Source organism: Stenella coeruleoalba (genome assembly GCF_951394435.1).
Source record: "Stenella coeruleoalba genome assembly, chromosome: 1".
Taxonomy (NCBI): domain Eukaryota; kingdom Metazoa; phylum Chordata; class Mammalia; order Artiodactyla; family Delphinidae; genus Stenella; species Stenella coeruleoalba.
Window position 1 is genome coordinate 42,454,055 of NC_137169.1, and position 19,067 is coordinate 42,473,121.

General features: G+C 37.2%; 1 protein-coding gene across 2 annotated transcripts in view; it reads right to left on the reverse strand.

Annotated features, from left to right (window-relative positions):
- Positions 1–19,067, reverse strand: part of EPS15 (epidermal growth factor receptor pathway substrate 15) — a 159,859-nt gene that overhangs the window by 23,403 nt on the left and 117,389 nt on the right. For both annotated transcript variants that reach the window (XM_079901716.1, XM_079901715.1), the window contains 3 exons: positions 17,949–17,984; positions 16,772–16,908; positions 12,378–12,447 (listed from right to left, as the gene is read on the reverse strand). In XM_079901716.1, coding sequence (XP_079757842.1) covers positions 12,378–12,447; positions 16,772–16,908; positions 17,949–17,984 — 243 coding nt within the window. The remainder of the gene's footprint in view (positions 1–12,377; positions 12,448–16,771; positions 16,909–17,948; positions 17,985–19,067) is intronic.

Below are 19,067 nucleotides of genomic sequence, written 5' to 3' on the forward strand. Positions count from 1 at the left end.
AATACACAAAAAGACAAATACTATATGATTCCACTTACGTGAGGTACCTAGAGTAGTCAAATTCATAAACACAGTAAGCAAATGGTGGTTGCCAGGGCCTGGTGGGAAGGGGAAATGGGGAGTTCTTGTTTAACTGGTACAGAGTTTCAGTTTTAGAAGATGAAAAAAGTTCTGGAGATAGATGAATGTAATGGTTGCACAACAATGTGAAGGTACTTAATACCACTAACTGTATACTTAAAAATGTTTAAAATGGTAAATTTTATGTCATGTATATTTTACCACAATGTTAAAAAAAAACCCCACTTATCAGAAAAAATAAACAACGTGTCCCTCCCCCTACAAAGATTCTCATCCACTGAGCTCCTTTTACATGCTCTGTGAGGACAGTAATTGATTCACCCATTCATTAAGTAATACTATGTACCCAGGTATGGTTTAAAGTTCTTGGGATACATCAGTGAATAAAAAGTTAAGTTCCTGTGGACCTCAGAATCTAGTGGGAGGAGGAGGAGGAGACAGGTAAGAGAAAAACAAAGTAATTTATATAGTACGCTGGAAAGTAATAAGCCAAAATAAAATAAGAAAGAGTAGGGAACAATACGGTGTGAGTGCTGGGCTAGATGAGAAGGTGACATTTTGGCAAAGATTTGTTAGAGGTTATGGAGATCATCATGTGGCTATATGAAGAAAAATCATCCTAGGAATGGGGAACAGCAAAGGGCCTAAGGTTCATGAGCCTGTTTTTTGAGCAACAGTAAGAAGGTCACTGTGGCTGGAGCAGAGCGAGTAAAGGGAATAATGATGAGATATTATTAGAAAGGTTTAGGCCATTGTAAAGTTTTTATTGTACATAATTTGAAGGTAGAACCTGACAGGAAGTCAAGAAGACTTCCTGATACATTAGAGACAGAGTAAGAGGAAAAAAAGAACCAAGGATGATTCTAAGGCTTTAGGTCTTAGCAGTGTTAAAGATGAAATTACCATTAATTAAGATGGGGAAAGGTTCAAGAGAAGCAGGTTTGGGGAGGAAGATTAGGTGTCTGGTGTTAGATATGTTGTGTTAGATATATCTATGAGCTATTTGAGTGGAGATATGGATAGTAGTTGGATATATGAGTCTAGAGTTCAGGGGAAAAATGTGGCTAGAGTTAAAAATCAGCATATAGAGAGTATGTAAAACCATGACACTAGATGAGATCCCCAAGGAGTAGAGACAGAGAAGAAAAGAAGTCCACAGCCTGACACCTAGAGCAACACAACATAAAGAAGTTGGGGAAAAGAGGAAGAATCAGCAAAGGAGACAGAAGGAATGACCAAAGAGGCTGGTGGAACACCAGAGACAACATCTGAATGTGAGTCAATCTGTTACTACTTCTTTAACCTTGTGAACTGGCTTCATCTCTCCATTTCTTGATTTTCCTTGTCTGTACAATAAACATAATACCAGTTTTCTCAGGTAGTTGCTGTGAGAATTAAACGAGACCAAATACAGGAAAATGGTTAGCACATGGAGTGCCAGAACTAAGTAAGTGCTCAATAAATGGTATCTTTTCCTATGATGATAAACAACAACAAACCTTAGCCCCCTTCCAGGCTATTATAGTCCTTTACTCTACCACTTTACAGGAAACAAGCTAGGAACTGGAACTGAAAGATGAGACCAACAAAGGCAATAGAAACCTACAGTGAGATGGCAATCGACCATTTCAGCCTTAACCTATTCCTCTATCTATAAATAAGCTTTATCAAAATGTCTGTTTTTCTTTGAACATGTCCTATATGTCCTACCTCCATTCCTTGCTCATGTTACTCTCTTTGCTTTCTTTACTACTCTCCATATCTACTTATGTAGCCCATTCTTTCAAGGTAAACCACAAAGGCCACCTTCTGCTCTGAAAACATTTATGACTTGCCCTAAATGGAGGCAATCTCCCTTTCCTTTAAATTTTTGCAGCTTTAATGAATTCTCATGGCACTTACCATTCTTTCCTGTGGGCAATCAAGAGTTAATTAAAATGTATTAACCTCTCATTTTATTCTCTTCGGTTATACTTTCTAATCATATAACATCCCTAGCAAGATATTAATTCAGCATTTCAATAATGAGAATCTAAAAGAGCACATGTATTTTAAAAAGATATAATTTAATAACTTTTATTACAATAAGTCTTTTAGAAATCTTATTTGCTGTCACTCTAAATTTTGGTTGAAATCAAAACCCAGCACTACATTAAATCTTATTTTCTACATATCTGCTTTTTTACATTCCTTCTTCTAGCTGCTCCTGTTGGAAGTTAATTTTCAAGCTGAAAACAAATAATTCACACTGTTAAATCTCATCTTGTTACAATTTGCACAAGAAATCCAAACTGTGAAGGCATTTCTACTTATCTTTCTTTACACTCATAATACTCAATTTGTCACAATCAGCAAATTTCTGTACTGAATAACTCACTCTATTTTCATCTGGAAAAATAAGCCATTATTTTTGAAGTATTTACATGTTTGAGTCTATTTCCCCCTAATTCCCTGCTCTCCTACCCAACAGCTGGTCTATTTTATTTCCAAATGAACAGTGAGAAAGAAACAGTTACTTAGTTGAAAAAGCTTTTAAACTCTTTCATATTTAGGTTTGAACCTTGGTTTTACCTGGTTCAAATCTAGTAAACTGTAAATCTTGATCAAGTTACTTAATGTTCTGGTCTTCAGTTTCCTGATTTTTAAAATGGGAATATTATTTAAAAGGTTACTAAAAGGATAAATGGATAGGAGACCTTCAAGATGGCGGAGGAGTAAGACGTGGAGATCACCTTCCTCCCCACGAATACATCAGAAATACATCTAAATGTGGAACAACTCCTACAGAACACCCACTGAACGCTGGTAGAAGACTTCAGACTTCCCAAAAGGCAAGAAACTCCCCACATACCTAGGTAGGGAAAAAGAAAGAAGAAGAAACACAGACAAAAGAATAGGGATGGGACCTGCACCTCTGTCAGGGAGCTGTGAAGGAGGAAAATTTTCCACACACTAGGAAGCCCCTTCAATGGCAGAGATGGGGGGTGGTCGGGGGCGAAGCTTCGGAGCCATGGAGGAGAGCGCAGCAACAGGGGTGCAGAGGGCAAAGCGGAGAGATTCCCGCACAGAGGATCGGTGCCAACCAACACTCACCAGCCTGAGAGGCTTGTCTGCTCACCCACCAGGACGGGTGGGGGCTGGGAGCTGAGGCTCGGGCTTCAGGGGTCAGATCCCAGGGAGAGAACTGGGGTTGGCTGCGTGAACACACCTGAAGGGGGCTAGTGCGCCACAGCTAGCCAGGAGGGAGTCCAGGAAAAAGTCTGGATCTGCCTAAGAGGCAAGAGACCATTGTTGTGGGGTGCCGGAGGAGAGGGGATGCAGAGCACCACCTAAACAAACTCCAGAGACGGGCACTAGCCGCGTCTATCAGCACGGACCCAAGAGACAGGCATGAGATGCTAAGGCTGCTGCTGCCGACACCAAGAAGCCTGTGTGCAAGCACAGGTCACTATCCACACCTACCCTCCCAGGAGCCTGTGCAGCCCACCACTGCAGGGTCCCATGATCCAGGGACAACTTCCCCGGGAGAACACACAGCATGCCTCAGGCTGTTGCAATGTCACTCCCACCTCTGCCGCTGCAGGCTCGCCCTGCATTCCGTACCCCTCCCTCCCTGCCCCACCCCCGGCCTGAGTGAGCCTGAGCCCCCTAATTAGCTGCTACTTTAACCCCGTCCTGTCTGAGCAAAGAATAGACGCCCTCAGGTGACCTACACGCAGAGGCCGGGCCAAATCCAAAGCTGAACCCCAGGAGCTGTGAGAACAAAGAAATGAAAGGGAAATCTCTCCCAGCAGCCTCAGGAGCAGCAAATTAAATCTCCACGATCACCTTGATGTACCCTGCATCTCTGGAATACCTGAACAGACAACGAATAATCCCAAAATTGAGGCAGTGGTCTTTGGGAGCAACTGTAGACTTGGGGTTTGCTTTCTGCATCTAATTTGTTTTTGGTTTTATATTTACCTTACTTTAGTATTTAGAGTTTATTATTGGTAGATTTGTTGATTGATTTGGTTGCTCTCTTCCTTTATTTCTTTTTATATATATAAATATATATTTTTTTTCCTTTTTCTCTTTCTGTGAGTGTGTATGTGTATGCTTCTTTGTGTGATTTTGTTTGTATACATTTGCTATTACCATTTGTCCTAGGGTTCTGTCTGATTTGTTTGTTTGTTTGTTTTTTTAGTATAGTTTTTAGCACTGGTTATCATTGGTGGATTTGTTTTTTGGTTTGGTGGCTCTCTTCCTTCTTTTTTTAAATTACTTTTTAATTTTTTTATTACTAATAATTTTTTATTTTAATAACTTTATTTTATTTTTCTTTCTTTGGTTCTTTTTTTCCTCCCTTTTCTTCTGAGCCATGTGGCTAACAGGATCTTGGTGCTCCCGCCGGGCGTCAGACCTGTACCTCTGAGATGGGAGAGCCGAGTTCAGGACATTGGTCCACCAGACTCCTCCTGGCTCCACATAATATAAAACAGCGAAAGCTCTCCCAGAGATCTCCATCTCAACGGTAAGACCCAGCTCCACTCAACAACCAGCAAGCTACAGTGCTGGACACCACATGCCAAACAACTAGCAAGACAGGAACACAACCCCACCCACTAGCAGAGAGGCTGCCTAAAATCATAATAAGGCCACAGACACCCCAAAACACACCACCAGACGTGGACCTGCCCACCAGAAAGACAAGATCCAGCCTCATCCACCAGAACACAGGCACCAGTCCCCTCCACCAGGAAGCCTACATAACCCACTGAACCAACTTTAGCCACTGGGGACAGACACCAAAAACAATGGAAACTACAAACGTGCAGCCTGTGAAAAGGAGACCACAAACACAGTAAGTTAAGCAAAATGAGAAGACAGAGAAATACACAGCAGATGAAGGAGGAAGGTAAAAACCCACCAGACCAAACAAATGAAGAGCAAATAGGCAGTCTACCTGAGAAAGAATTCAGAGTAATGATAGTAAAGATGATCCAAAATGTTGGACACAGAATGGAGAAAATACAAGAAACATTTAACAAGGACCTAGAAGAACTAAAGGGCAAAGAAACAATGATGAACCACACAATAAATGAAATAAAAAATTCTCTAGAAGGAATCAATAGCAGAATAACTGAGGCAGAAGACTGGATAAGTGACCTGGAAGATAAAATAGTGGAAGTAACTACCACAGAGCAGAATAAAGAAAAAAGAATGAAAAGAATTGAGGACAGTTCAGAGACTTCTGGGACAACATTAACTGCACCAATGTTCAAATTATAGGTGTCACAGAAGAAGAAGAGAAAAAGAAAGGGACTGAGAAAATATTTGAAGAGATTATAGTTGAAAACTTCCCTAATACGGGAAAGGCAATAGTCAATCAAGTCCAGGAAGTGCAGAGAGTCCCACACAGGATTAAATGTAGGAGAAACATGCCAAGTCACATATTAATCAAACTATCAAAAATTAAATACAAAGAAAAAATATTAAAAGCAGCAAGGGAAAAGCAACAAATAACACACAAGGGAATCCCCATCAGGTTAACGGCTGATCTTTCAGCAGAAACTCTGCAAGCCAGAAGGGAGTGGCAGGACATATTTAAAGTGATGAAAGGGAAAAACCTAAAACCAAGATTACTCTACCCAGCAAGGATCTCATTCAGATTCAACCGAGCAATAAAACCTTTACAGACAAGCAAAAGCTAAGAGAATTCAGAACCACCAAACCAGCTTTACAACAAATGCTAAAGGAACTTCTCTAGACAGGAAACAAAAGAGAAGGAAAAGACCTACAATAACAAACCCAAACCAATTAAGAAAATGGGAATAGGAACATACATATCCATAACTACCTTAAATGTAAATGGATTAAATGCTCCAACCAAAGGAAACAGACTGGCTCAATGGATACAAAAACAAGATCCATATATATGCTGTCTACAAGGGACACAGTACAGACTGAAAATGAGGGGATGGAAAAAGATATCCCATGCAAATGGAAATCACAAGAAAGCTGGAGTAGCAATTCTCATATCAGACAAAATAGACTTTAAATAAAGACCAGTAAAACAGACAAAGAAGGACACTACATAATGACCAAGTGATCAATCCAAGAAGAAGATATAACAATTGTAAATATTTATGCACCCAACATAGGAGCACCACAATACATAAGGCAAATGCTAACAGACATAAAAGGGGAAATTGACAGTAACACAATCATAGCAGGACACTTTAACACCCCACTTTCACCAATGGACAGATCATCCGAAATGAAAATAAATAAGGAAACACAAGTTTTAAGTGATACATTAAACAAGATGGACTTAATTGATATTTATAGGACATTCTATCCAAAAACAACAGAATACACCTTCTCGAGTGCTCATGGAACATTCTCCAGGATAGATCATATCTTGGGTCACAAATCAAGTCTTGGTAAATTTAAGAAAACTGAAGTCGTATCAAGTATCTTTTCTGACCACAACGCTATGAGAGTAGATATCAATTACAGGAAAAAATCTGTAAAAAACACAAACACATGGAGGCTAGACAATACACTACTACATAACCAAGAGATCACTAAAGAAATCAAAGAGGAAATCAAAAAGTACCGACAAACAAATGACAATGAAAACACGACCACCCAAAACCTATGGGATGCAGCAAAAGCAGTTCTACGAGGGAGGTTTATAGCAGTACAATCCTACCTCAAGAAAAAAGAAACATCTCAAATAAACAACCTAACCTTACACCTAAAGCAATTAGCGAAAGAAGAACACAAAACCCCCAAAGTTAGCAGAAGGAAAGAAATCATAAAGATCAGATCAGAAATAAATGAAAAAGAAATGAAGGAAACAATAGCAATGATCAATAAAACTAAAAGCAGGTTCTTTGAGAAGATAAACAAAATTGATAAACCATTAGCCAGACTCATCAAGAAAAAAAGGGAGAAGACTCAAATCAACAGAGTTGGAAATGAAAAAGGAGAAGTAACAACTGACACTGCAGAAATACAAAGGATCATGAGAGATTACTACAAGCAAATCTATGCCAATAAATTGGACAACGTGGAAGAAATGGACAAATTCTTAGAAAAGCACAACCTTCCGAGACTGAACCAGGAAGAAATAGAAAATATAAACAGACCAATCACAAGCACTGAAATTGAAACTGTGATTAAAAATCTTCCAACAGACAAAAGCCCAGGACCAGATAGCTTCACAGGCTAATTCCATCAAACATTTAGAGAAGAGGTAACACCTATCCTTCTCAAACTCTTCCAAAATATGGAAGAGGAACACTCCCAAACTCATCCTACGAGGCCACCATCACTGTGATACCAAAACCAGACAAAGATGTCACAAAGAAGGAAAATTACAGGCCAATGTCACTGATGAACATAGATTCAAAAATTCTCAACAAAATACTAGCAAACAGAATCCAAAAACACATTAAAAGGATCATACACCATGAGGGGTTTATCACAGGAATGCAAGGATTCTTCAGTATATGCAAATCAATCAATGTGATAAACCATATTAGCAAACTGAAGGAGAAATACCATATGATCATCTCATTACATGCAGAAAAAGCTTTTGACAAAAATCAACACCCATTTATGATAAAAACCCTCCAGAAAGTAGGCATAGAGGGAACTTACCTCAACATCATAAAGGCCATATATGACAAACCCACAGACAACACCTTTCTCAATGGTGAAAAACTGAAAGCATTTCCTCTAAGATCAGGAACAAGACAAGGTTGTCCACTCTCACCACTATTATTCAACATAGTTTTGGGAGTTTTAGCCACGGCAATCAGAGAAGGAAAAGAAATAAAAGGAATCCAAATCAGAAATGAAGGTGTAAGGCTGTCACTGTTTGCAGATGACATGATACTATACATAGAGAATCCTAAAGAAGTTACGAGAAAACTACTAGAGCTAATCACTGAATGTGGTAAAGTAGCAGGATACAAAATTAATGCACAGAAATCTCTTGCATTCCTATACACTAATGAAGAAAAATCTGAAAGTGAAATCAAGAAAACACTCCCATTTACCATTGCAACAAAAAGAATAAAATATCTAGGAATAAACCTACCTAAGGAGACAAAAGACCTGTATGCAGGAAATTATAAGACACTGATGAAAGAAATTAAAGATGATACAAATAGATGGAGAGATATACCATATCCTTGGATTGGAAGAATCAACATTGTGAAAATGACTCTACTACCCAAAGCAATCTATAGATTCAATGCAATCCCTATCAAACTACCACTGGCATTTTTAACAGAACTAGAAGAAAAAATTTCATAATTTGTATGGAAACACAAAAGACCCCGAATAGCCAAAGCAATTTTAAGAACGAAAAACGGAGCTGGAGGAATCAGGCTCCCTGACTTCAGACTATACTACAAAGCTACAGTAATCAAGACAGTATGGTACTGGCACAAAAACAGAAAGATAGATCAGTAAAACAGGACAGAAAGCCCAGAGATAAACCCACGCACATATGGACACCTTATCTTTGATAAAGGAGGCAGGAATGTACAGTGGAGAAAGGACAGCCTCTTCAATAAGTGGTGCTGGGAAAACTGGACAGGTACATGTAGAAGTATGAGATTAGATCACTCCCTAACACCATACACAAAAATAAGCTCAAAATGGATTAAAGACCTAAATGTGAGGCCAGAAACTATCAAACTCTTAGAGGAAAACATAGGCAGAACACTCTATGACATAAATCACAGCAAGATCCTTTTTGACCCACCTCCTAGAGAAATGGAAATAAAAACAAAAATAAACAAATGGGGCCTAATGAAACTTCAAAGCTTTTGCACAGCAAAGGAAACCATAAACAAGACCAAAAGACAACCCTCAGAATGGGAGAAAATATTTGCAAATGAAGCAACTGACAAAGGATTAATCTCCAACATTTACAAGCAGCTCATGCAACTCAATAACAAAAAAACAAACAACCCAATCCAAAAATGGGCAGAAGACCTAATAGACATTTCTCCAAAGAAGATATACAGACTGCCAACAAACACATGAAAGAATGCTTAACATCATTAATCATTAGAGAAATGCAAATCAGAACTACAATGAGATATCATCTCACACCAGTCTGAATGGCTATCATCAAAAAATCTAGAAACAATAAATGCTGGAGAGTGTGTGGAGAAAAGGGAACACTCTTGCACTGCTGGTGGGAATGTGAATTGGTTCAGCCACTATGGAGAACAGTATGGAGGTTCCTTAAAAAACTACAAATAGAACTACCATATGACGCAGCAATCCCACTACTGGGCATATACCCTGAGAAAACCAAAATTCATAAAGAGTCATGTACCAAAATGTTCATTGCAGCTCTATTTACAATAGCCCAGAGATGGAAACAACCTAAGTGCCCATCATCGGATGAATGGATAAAGAAGATGTGGCACATATATACAATGGAATATTACTCAGCCATAAAAAGAAACGAAATTGAGTTATTTGTAGTGAGGTGGGTAGACCTAGAGTCTGTCATACTGAGTGAAGTAAGTCAGAAAGAAAAAGACAAATACCATATGCTAACACATATATATGAAATTTAAGAAAAAAAAACGTCATGAAGAACCTAGGGGTAAGACAGGAATAAAGACACAGACCTACTGGAGAACGGACTTGAGGATATGGAGAGGGGGAAGGGTGCGCTGTGACAGGGCGAGAGATAGGCATGGACATATATACACTAACAAACGTAAGGTAGATAGCTAGTGGGAAGCAGCCGCATAGCACAGGGATATCGGCTCAGTGCTTTGTGACTGCCTGGAGGGTTGGGATAGGGAAGCGGGTAGGGAGGGAGACGCAAGAGGGAAGAGATATGGGAAAATATGATATGTATAACTGATTCACTTTGTTATACAGCAGAAACTAACACACCATTGTAAAGCAATTATACCCCAATAAAGACGTTTAAAAAAAAAAAAGAAATTAAAGATGATACAAACAGATGGAGAGAGAATACCATGTTCTTGGATTGGAAAAATCAACATTGTGAAAATAACTGTACTGTCCAAAGCAATCTACAGATGCGGTGCAATCCCTATCAAACTACCGATGGCATTTTTCACAGAACTAGAACAAAAAATTTCACAATTTGTATGGAAACACAAAAGACCCCAAATAGTGAAAGCAATCTTGAGAAAGAAAAATGGAGCTGGAGGAATCAGACTCCCGGACTTCAGACTATACTATAAAGCTACAGTAATCAAGACAGTAGGGTACTGCCACAAAAAGAGAAATATAGATTAATGGAACAGGATAGAAAGCCCAGAGATAAACCTATGCACATATGGTCACCTTATTTTTGATAAAGGAGGCAAGAATATACAATGGAGAAAAGACAGCCTCTTTGATAAGTGGTGCTGGGAAAACTGGACAGCTACATGTAAAAGAATGAAATTAGAACATTCCCTAACACCATACGCAAAAATAAACTCAAAATACATCAACAACCTAAATGTAAGTCCAGACACTATAAAATTCTTAGAGGAAAACATAGAACACTCTGTGACATAAATCACAGCAAGATCGTTTTTGACCCACCTCCTAGAGCAATGGAAATAAAAACAAATATAAACAAATGGGACCTAATGAAACTTCAAAGCTTTTGCACAGCAAAGGAAACCATAAACAAGATGAAAAAACAACCTTCAGAATGGGAGAAAATGTTTGCAAACGAATCAATGGACAAAGGATTAATCTTCAAAGTATACAAGGAGCTCATGCAGCTCAATATCAAAAGAACAACCAACTCAATCCAAAAATGGGCAGAAGATCTAAATAGACATTTCTCCAAAGAAGATATACAGGTCACCAGCAAACACATGAAAGGATGCTTAACATCAGTAATCATTAGAAAAATGCAAATCAAAATTGCAATGAGGTATCACCTCACACCAGTCAGAATGGCCATCATCAAAAAATCTACAAACAATAAATGCTGGAGAGGGTGTGGAGAAAAGGGCACCGTCCTGCACTGTTGGTGGGAATGTAAATTGATACAGCCACTATGGAGAACAGTACAGAGGTTCCTTAAAAAACTAAAAATAGAACCACCATACAACCCAGCAATCCCACTACTGGGCATATACCCTGAGACAACCATAATTCAAAAAGAGTCATGTACCACAATGTTCACTGCAGCTCTGTTTACAATAGCCAGGACATGGAAGCAACCTAAGTGTCCATTGATAGATGAATGGATAAAGAAGGTGTGGCACATATATACAATGGAATATTATTCAGCCATGGAAAGCAATGAAATTGAGTTATTTGTAGTGAGGTGGAGGGACCTAGAGTCTGTCATACAGAGTGAAGTAAGTCAGAAAGAGAAAGACAAATACCGTATGCTAACACATATATATGGAATCTAGAAAAAAAAAAAAGGTCCTGAAAAACCTAGGGGGAGGACAGGAGTAAACATACAGACATAGAGAATGGACTTCAGGATACGGGGAGGGGGAAGAGTAAGCTGGGACAAAGTGAGAGAAGTAGAACTGACATATATACACTACCAAATGTAAAACAGATAGCTAGTGGAAAGCAGTCACATAGCACAGGGAGATCAGCTCGGCGCTTTGTGGCCACCTAGAGGGGTGGGATAGGGTGGGCGGGAGGGAGATCCACGAGGGAGAAGATATGGGGATATATGTATATGTATAGCTGCTTCACTTTGTTATACAGCAGAAACTAACACACTATTGTAAAGCAATTACACTCCAATAAAGATGTTAATAAATAAATATACAAGTAAAAAAAAAAGAAAAAAGAAGGATAAATGGAAAATTAGATTCCATAAATAAAGCATGAAAACTGCGTACCAGAATAACATTTAGTTCTTCTCTGTCTTATTAACAGGACCTATGCACTATAGTAAAGCTAATAGCAGTACCTATGGGAAGCCACTAATTTTTAAATTTAGGTCAAGATCCATAAGAATGAATGCTGAGTTTGAAACTGCCAAGCAACGCTGCCTTTTATAAAGCAAAAAGGGTTTTTATTGGTTTTACTGACATTGGCTAGAGTACATATTAAGCTGTTTAATAAGAACAATAAATGAGATAAAAAATGATAAGTAGAAAGTGATACAAAAACACCATTCTTATTGGTAGAATGCAACAGGATATAGCTATGCAATCATTTTTACGCCATAAATAAGTAAACAGGATGAATATATTTGGACACGAAAAGGAAGATGCTTAAAGAGAGGGTGGTGTTTACTGTTGAAAGACACTGATAAATCATCTCCTTACCCAAATCGCTGGCTGCAACCACAGCCGTCCCACCAGGAGCAAAAGGATCATTGTGCTCTAATGTTTCCACCTAAACAAATTACACAAGTCATGACTCAGAGAGGCAACATTTTAGAGCTGAAACCACACTGCTACACCAAAGAAAATATTCTTTACAAACTCTAAATCAATTAGGAGCAAATGTTTACCCCTACTGATTTGCAAACTTATTAAACTGAAATGATACATATCATTTTCTAATCTTTTACTGTGAAACATAACATACATTCAGAAAAATATATGGAACATTATGTACAGTTTAATAAATAAGTATCAAGTGAACACCTATGCAATCACCTCCCAGGAAACTGCTAACATCTCAAAAGTCTTCATGTGTCCCACTCCAATCACAATCCCATCCCTAATAATACAGAGACTTCTCATAGGCCCTTTACTCACCTTCCTCTAATGTTAATGTGTGAGAGAGAAAGAGAGGGGGAGGCAGAGAGAGAGAATTTGAGCGAGGAAGAGTGCTTTCTGCTAAAAAAATTCAGCAGCTTTCAATAATAAGCCATGTAAAAATCTGGATCAAATGGCAAGGGTGAGAGGCTACAAAGAGTGAGGACTTCACCAGAAGCCAGTGATTCTAAGTATTGAACTGTCTTCCTACTTTACTTTGTTTTTAAATCATAGTCAAACAAAATATATATTTAAGAAGATAACCGAACTAACTTTCTGGCATCAGGCTCTTTTTAAGAGGCCAGCCAAAAGCCTTGGCATACAGTTAGATAAAAGGGGCATGAAAAGAGTTTTGGAATATTTATCTCCTACTCTGACTCATGACTAGCAATGTCATCTGTATTACAGGATCTATTTCTAATCATCAAGAAATTGGGTATTAACAATTGAATGTCAAAGGATATTGGAGAGCTCAAGTGAAACATGTATTTGAAAAGACAGAAGCAATGCTAACTGGGACTTAGAGTATATTCTCGTTTTATAAAACAGGACTCATTAAAACAAAACTACTAGCAGAAAGAAGTAAATACTAGTGATGTTTTCAAAACTGAAAATGATAGTACTTATTTTATCTGATGCTTATCTTAACTTACATTTTTATTAAATGAACATACTACCTTATACTCTGATTATCTGCTGAATGAATAAATAGCATTCAAGGGGGAAAAATATCAAGTTGGTCTGTATAGCAAGTAACTCTCCATGGTTCCTAATATAATAGTTAAAATGCCAGTGTGAGAGACAGTCACAGACATGATAACTAAAGTCACCAACTATTACTGCTTCTTCTCTAAACTGAGAGAAGGAAAAACTAACAGCCCTGATTTTTAACAATAGCTTGCAGATTTTATGTACCGTCACAGAGAGAAATAGAAAAAGTATGCCTACCTGTGCGTCAGGTTTTATTTCTATTCCTTTATCATACACTGTGCAACCAACCTAAAAGGCCGCTGGGACAGCAAGGGGAACAGGATGGACTGTGCAGCCCATGAGGGAATAAGTGGCCACAAAACTCTTTATGTTATGTTCAGTTTGATAATTAGGCAATTTAGTACACAAAAGTAATTTTCATAACTAAAATACAGACGGTATAATTTTATAGAATTAATGTTCCAAAAATCCTCCTACAAATTCACCTAATTTATCACTGAAATTCTCTCTTCTGCATCAGCCATCAACTCCCTCATTTCACAGTATGACTTAGCACGTACACAGTAGCTACCATACACTAGCTAGAATAGTAGGAAATGGCACTTGTTTTTTTGGTTTGGTTTTTAAAATTATGTCCTTCTGAGAACAGAGACCATCCTTGAAGGAATAGGAAAGATTTGTGGGGAGAGATTCATGTCTGGAGGCATTAATAGAGGCCCATTTGAAAAGAAGGAAGATGACAAAAAACAGGGGTTTGTAGCTAGGAAGAAATGAGTTTAAATTTTAGACTATAGTGGTGAAGACCTTAGATTTTGGTCAGATAGACCACGGTCTGAATTTAGTTGTATCACTTACTAACTTACACTTAACCTCTCATTTATTGATCTTTATCTTTAAAATGAGGATGAAACATGAGCCTCATAAGATTACTGTGATGCTTAAATGAGGTAACACATGAAAAGAATTTAGCACCATGCCTGGAGCATAGAAGAGATTAGATAAAAGTAACTATTGTTATATTGCCAATTTGGTGTTTAGTTTAGTTTTGAATGGAGAAATTAAGAGTTGTCAGCAAGGGCATTTTTGCTTTCAAAACCTGGGGAGAAAAGGGAAAAAGTAAGTAGAATGAATGGTAGAAAAGTTTCACCAGGGAAGAGGAACAAAAGAAACTTGTTTATTTTTATTTGTTTTTGTTTGTTTTTGCGGTATGCGGGCCTCTCACTGTTGTGGCCTCTCCCATTGTGGAGCACAGGCTCTGGACGCGCAGGCTCAGCGGCCATGGCTCACGGGCCCAGCCGCTCTGCGGCATGTGGGATCTTCCCGGACCGGGCACGAACCCGTGTCCCCTGCATGGGCAGGCGGACTCTCAACCACTGCGCCACCAGGGAAGCCCAAAACTTGTTTATTTTTAAATGAGGAAGAGCTGCTTTGGCTTTCTTGCTCTTTAAACAATAAGAGTGGATAATGAGAGGCTAAAATAAGGTGAGAGGAAAAGAATTCAGGTTGCAGCCAATTTGAGAAAAATTTGGCAAATGGGCCTACACTGCAAACTAAGTGTTGTAGGAAAACAGAGTATCCAGTAGCCTGTGGAAACCACAAATATTTAGTTACAGAGGCATTTGCTTAGTTTTACATCAGTGGAAAAAACCAGCTGCTGGCCAAGTAGCTGAATATAGTACTGAATACTGTATTAGAATACAGTAAGGAAGTAATTCAAGAACACCAAAGTCTATTATCTTTAAAAGAATCAATTACTCTTTTAAGGAAGTTTTCTTAATCTAAGAGTATTAAAAGACAAAATTTTTGCTTCACATGCCTGTCAATCAACTGTTCCTTTCTAGGTCTGGTTTACTTATAGATGTGAAATATCCTGCCTCAAAAAATAAGCCTTCAAATAAAAAATTTAAAACAAACCAAACACGAAAAAAAGCAATTAAAAAGCCCTCCAAAACCATTCATAATTATTGAAATTGGGTGATAGATACATGGAAGTTAAAATATTTCATTATGTCACTCTATTTTGCATGTGTTTAAATATCCATAACATAAAGGTTTTGTTTTCAAAGCCTCCAGATGATAAAGCACTTAGTTGTCTGAACTTAGTTAATTTTTCTGAGTCCCGGTGTCCTTATTATTAAAATAGGGACACCAACACCTACTTTGCAAGATTGATGTGAAGATTAGAAATTATGACTGTGAAGCACACAGAAGTACCGGGATCATAGTTCATGGTTATTAAATAGTAATTGTTGTTCTATGTATATGTTATCAAGAGAGTCTGACATTTAGTGGGAATTTATACTTCTTTACAAGAATAACACTCCAGATATGTCTATAAAATAACAGAAATGATTTTATTTTTTTAAAAAAATCAATGCTGTTCCTTTTAAATTGATTTCACTATTTCAATAATGCATACCAAACATTTTTTAAAAGCTTTACTGAACACTGGCTTATGGATTTTTAATCATTTATTTTTAATATCCCCAATGGGATAAAATTTGGTCCTTTGAAGGGTGGACTTGATATTTGGATGACATGAGTTATTCTAGTCAATTCCAATGGGTGATCAAGGTGTGAAATACCAGTCTGAACCAAAAACTAGATGGGTTCGATGAGGCTGAAATTTTTATATGGTCCATCAGAAGTAATCTACAAGAGGATTCTTTCATCACTGTGTATTTCAAGAAACTCCTTTGCAGACAGAATCCAAAAGATCCACTGTATACCCATTCTCTTAAAGACAAAATATACTTGGCCAATTAGTTCTTCACTTGTAACGTATATGCCTGATGTGGAAGGAATAGGATTTACCAGGAAGGTGTCTGATTCTCATTCCCAGGAGTTAGTGCCAGTTTGGCAAATAATTTTCTTGTCTAGAGTACTAAATTATTTATATCCTTCGGATTTGAAAGATGACTCAAATAGTGTATGACTTTATAGGTAAATTGTTTTTATCATTTTTTTTCTACATTCGTCTCTTTCCCTACTTCTTCTCTGACCATTAAACCGAAGTTAACATATATTTATTGACCACTTAACCACAGTACAGGCAAGGCATGTGTGCTAAATGTTTTATAAGATATAGTTCCTACCCTCAAGGAATTTACTATCTAGCAATGATTAATAGTCTTGTTATTTCACTAGTTTTCTGCTCAATAAACTGTCTGCTCTTAAAAAAGAAAAAGAGAAACTCTTTCAGAACATCTGTTATCCATTCAACATTTTTTAACCCTCCTACTTACCAACGTATTACTGCTATTGCTGGCTGCACTGAAAGGGTCAGTACTTGAAGTGGCAAAAGGATCAGTAGAAGATTGCTTGAAGAAACAGTCAGATGCAAATGGATCTGAACCTTTGAAAGGATCACCTCCAAATGGATCTAACAAAATACAACACAAATATGAGAGATTACAAAATTATTACTCTAAATTTCCTGTCACCAAAGGCAGGATAACTGACTTAATTAAAAGGCATTTTGAACTCCTGTAGAATCTAAGTTAGGTACTTTATATTTTGACTACTTATTTGGTCAGAAAAAAGTACAAGCAGTTGCATCTAGTTAAATAGCTTTAATTAACATTCTTTCCTACATGTTCATCATTCATTCAAAGCAAATCAGTAATTCCAACACTTACTACACAAATGTCGCCTATATGCTAGGATTAAATAATTCCTCTAAACTGGTGATTTTAATTTTGGGGGTGGGGACAGAATCACAGTTTCCTTTGTGGTTTTGATAAAAGACAGAGTCTTTCACCTAATAAACTTATTTTTTAATTAGCATATAATATCAAGTGATCCCATTTTGAGACCCTTATTCTATGCTATCATAACTAAAGAAACAACAAAAACTTCTAAATGTATTTCTCCCTCTGAGCTCAAGGGTAGCAGCCAATAGTTTGGAACAGGTTTGGGAAGCATAACTAAATGGTACACAAGATTTGCTTTATTCTAATGCAAAAATCCCAGAGAAAGAATATCTTAAAAAGCTTAACACTCAGTAATTCTTTAAGATCTTTACTCTTCCCCCATTCATTCAAATAGGCTTTAATCTTAGGAAAACAAAAGTTCTAAACCCTGTAGGAATGTAGATCATTTTGTTTATTTAATCCTTGGCAAATACGGAGAAATCAGTGTAAATACTATTAAAAGCATCAAAGTACAAGCACTAATATCTTTTTTTATAAAGTACAGCTAACAGTTTATTAAGCAAATTCACAAGTATCTACCACTTTTTCTCTGAAAATGCCAGGCACATACAACATCTTAGTGAGGGCTTGGGTCAATTTTAAAACTGAATAAAAAGGAAGTCCATTTCCTATAACTACCCAACTGTGAGATCTCATTCCTAAATATACATAAGCTTATAATTAAGTAGAATCAAATTAAAGCTAAGAAGGACCTCAATAATATACTAACCCATTTTCCCAAAAGGATCATCCTTGAAAGGATCATCTGTGATAAAATAAATAAGCAGAAATCAAAATCACAATATTCACTGTTGTGGCACCATTACTTAAAGGGTAACTTTAAAACAAAAGCAAAGTTTCTTAAAGCAAAGTTTGTTTCATTAACTCTACCTCAAAGTAGATAAAACAATGAATGCCATCCACCTTTAGGAAATATTTTTTAAAAGTAATAAGTAAGGGCAGAACATCAACACCTCATAAAAGAGACAAATCTGAATTGAGTCAACTATACTTACCTCTTGACCACAAGGTCAGGTTACAGATGGAGGGGAAAAGACAGGCATGACAGCAAGAATTTTACTAACAAAATCTCTACTTTTCAATGGATTACTGGATAGGTATTACCATCAACACTTTAGAAACAAAGACACTAAGTTTCACTGAGGTAAAAAAAAAAAAAAAAGTGCTTATAGAATTGAAGAGTCTAGAAATAAATCCTTACACATTTATTGTCATTTGATTTTTGACAAGAGTTCCAAGACAACTCAATGGGGTTAAAGAATTGTCTTTTCAACAAATGGTGCTGGGACACTGAATATCCACATGCAAAAGAATATAGTTGGACCCCTATCTCACACCATATACAAAATTAACTCAAAATGGATCAAATACCTAAATATAACAGCTAAAATTAATAAAGCTCTTAGCAGAAAAAGTAAATCTTCATGACTTTGGACCTTAGATATGAAATCAAAAGCATGAGTAAAAAAAATTTTTTAAATAGGTAAGTTAGACTTCATCAAAATTAAGACAACACTGAACACAAGAAAATAGTTGCAAAGCATATGCTTGATAAGGGATTTATATTCAGAATATGTAAAGAACTCTTACAAATCAACAATAAAAAGACAAACAACCCAATTTAAAAAAGGGCAAATGATCTGAATAAATGTTTCTCCAAAGAAGATATATGGATGGTCAATAACCACAAAGAAAGATGTTCAACAATGTTATTCATTAAGGAAATAAAAATCAAACCCAAATAAGATACCATTTCACACTCACTACAATGGCTATAATCAAAAGGATAGACAGTGACAAGTGTTGACAAAGATATGGAGAAACTGCA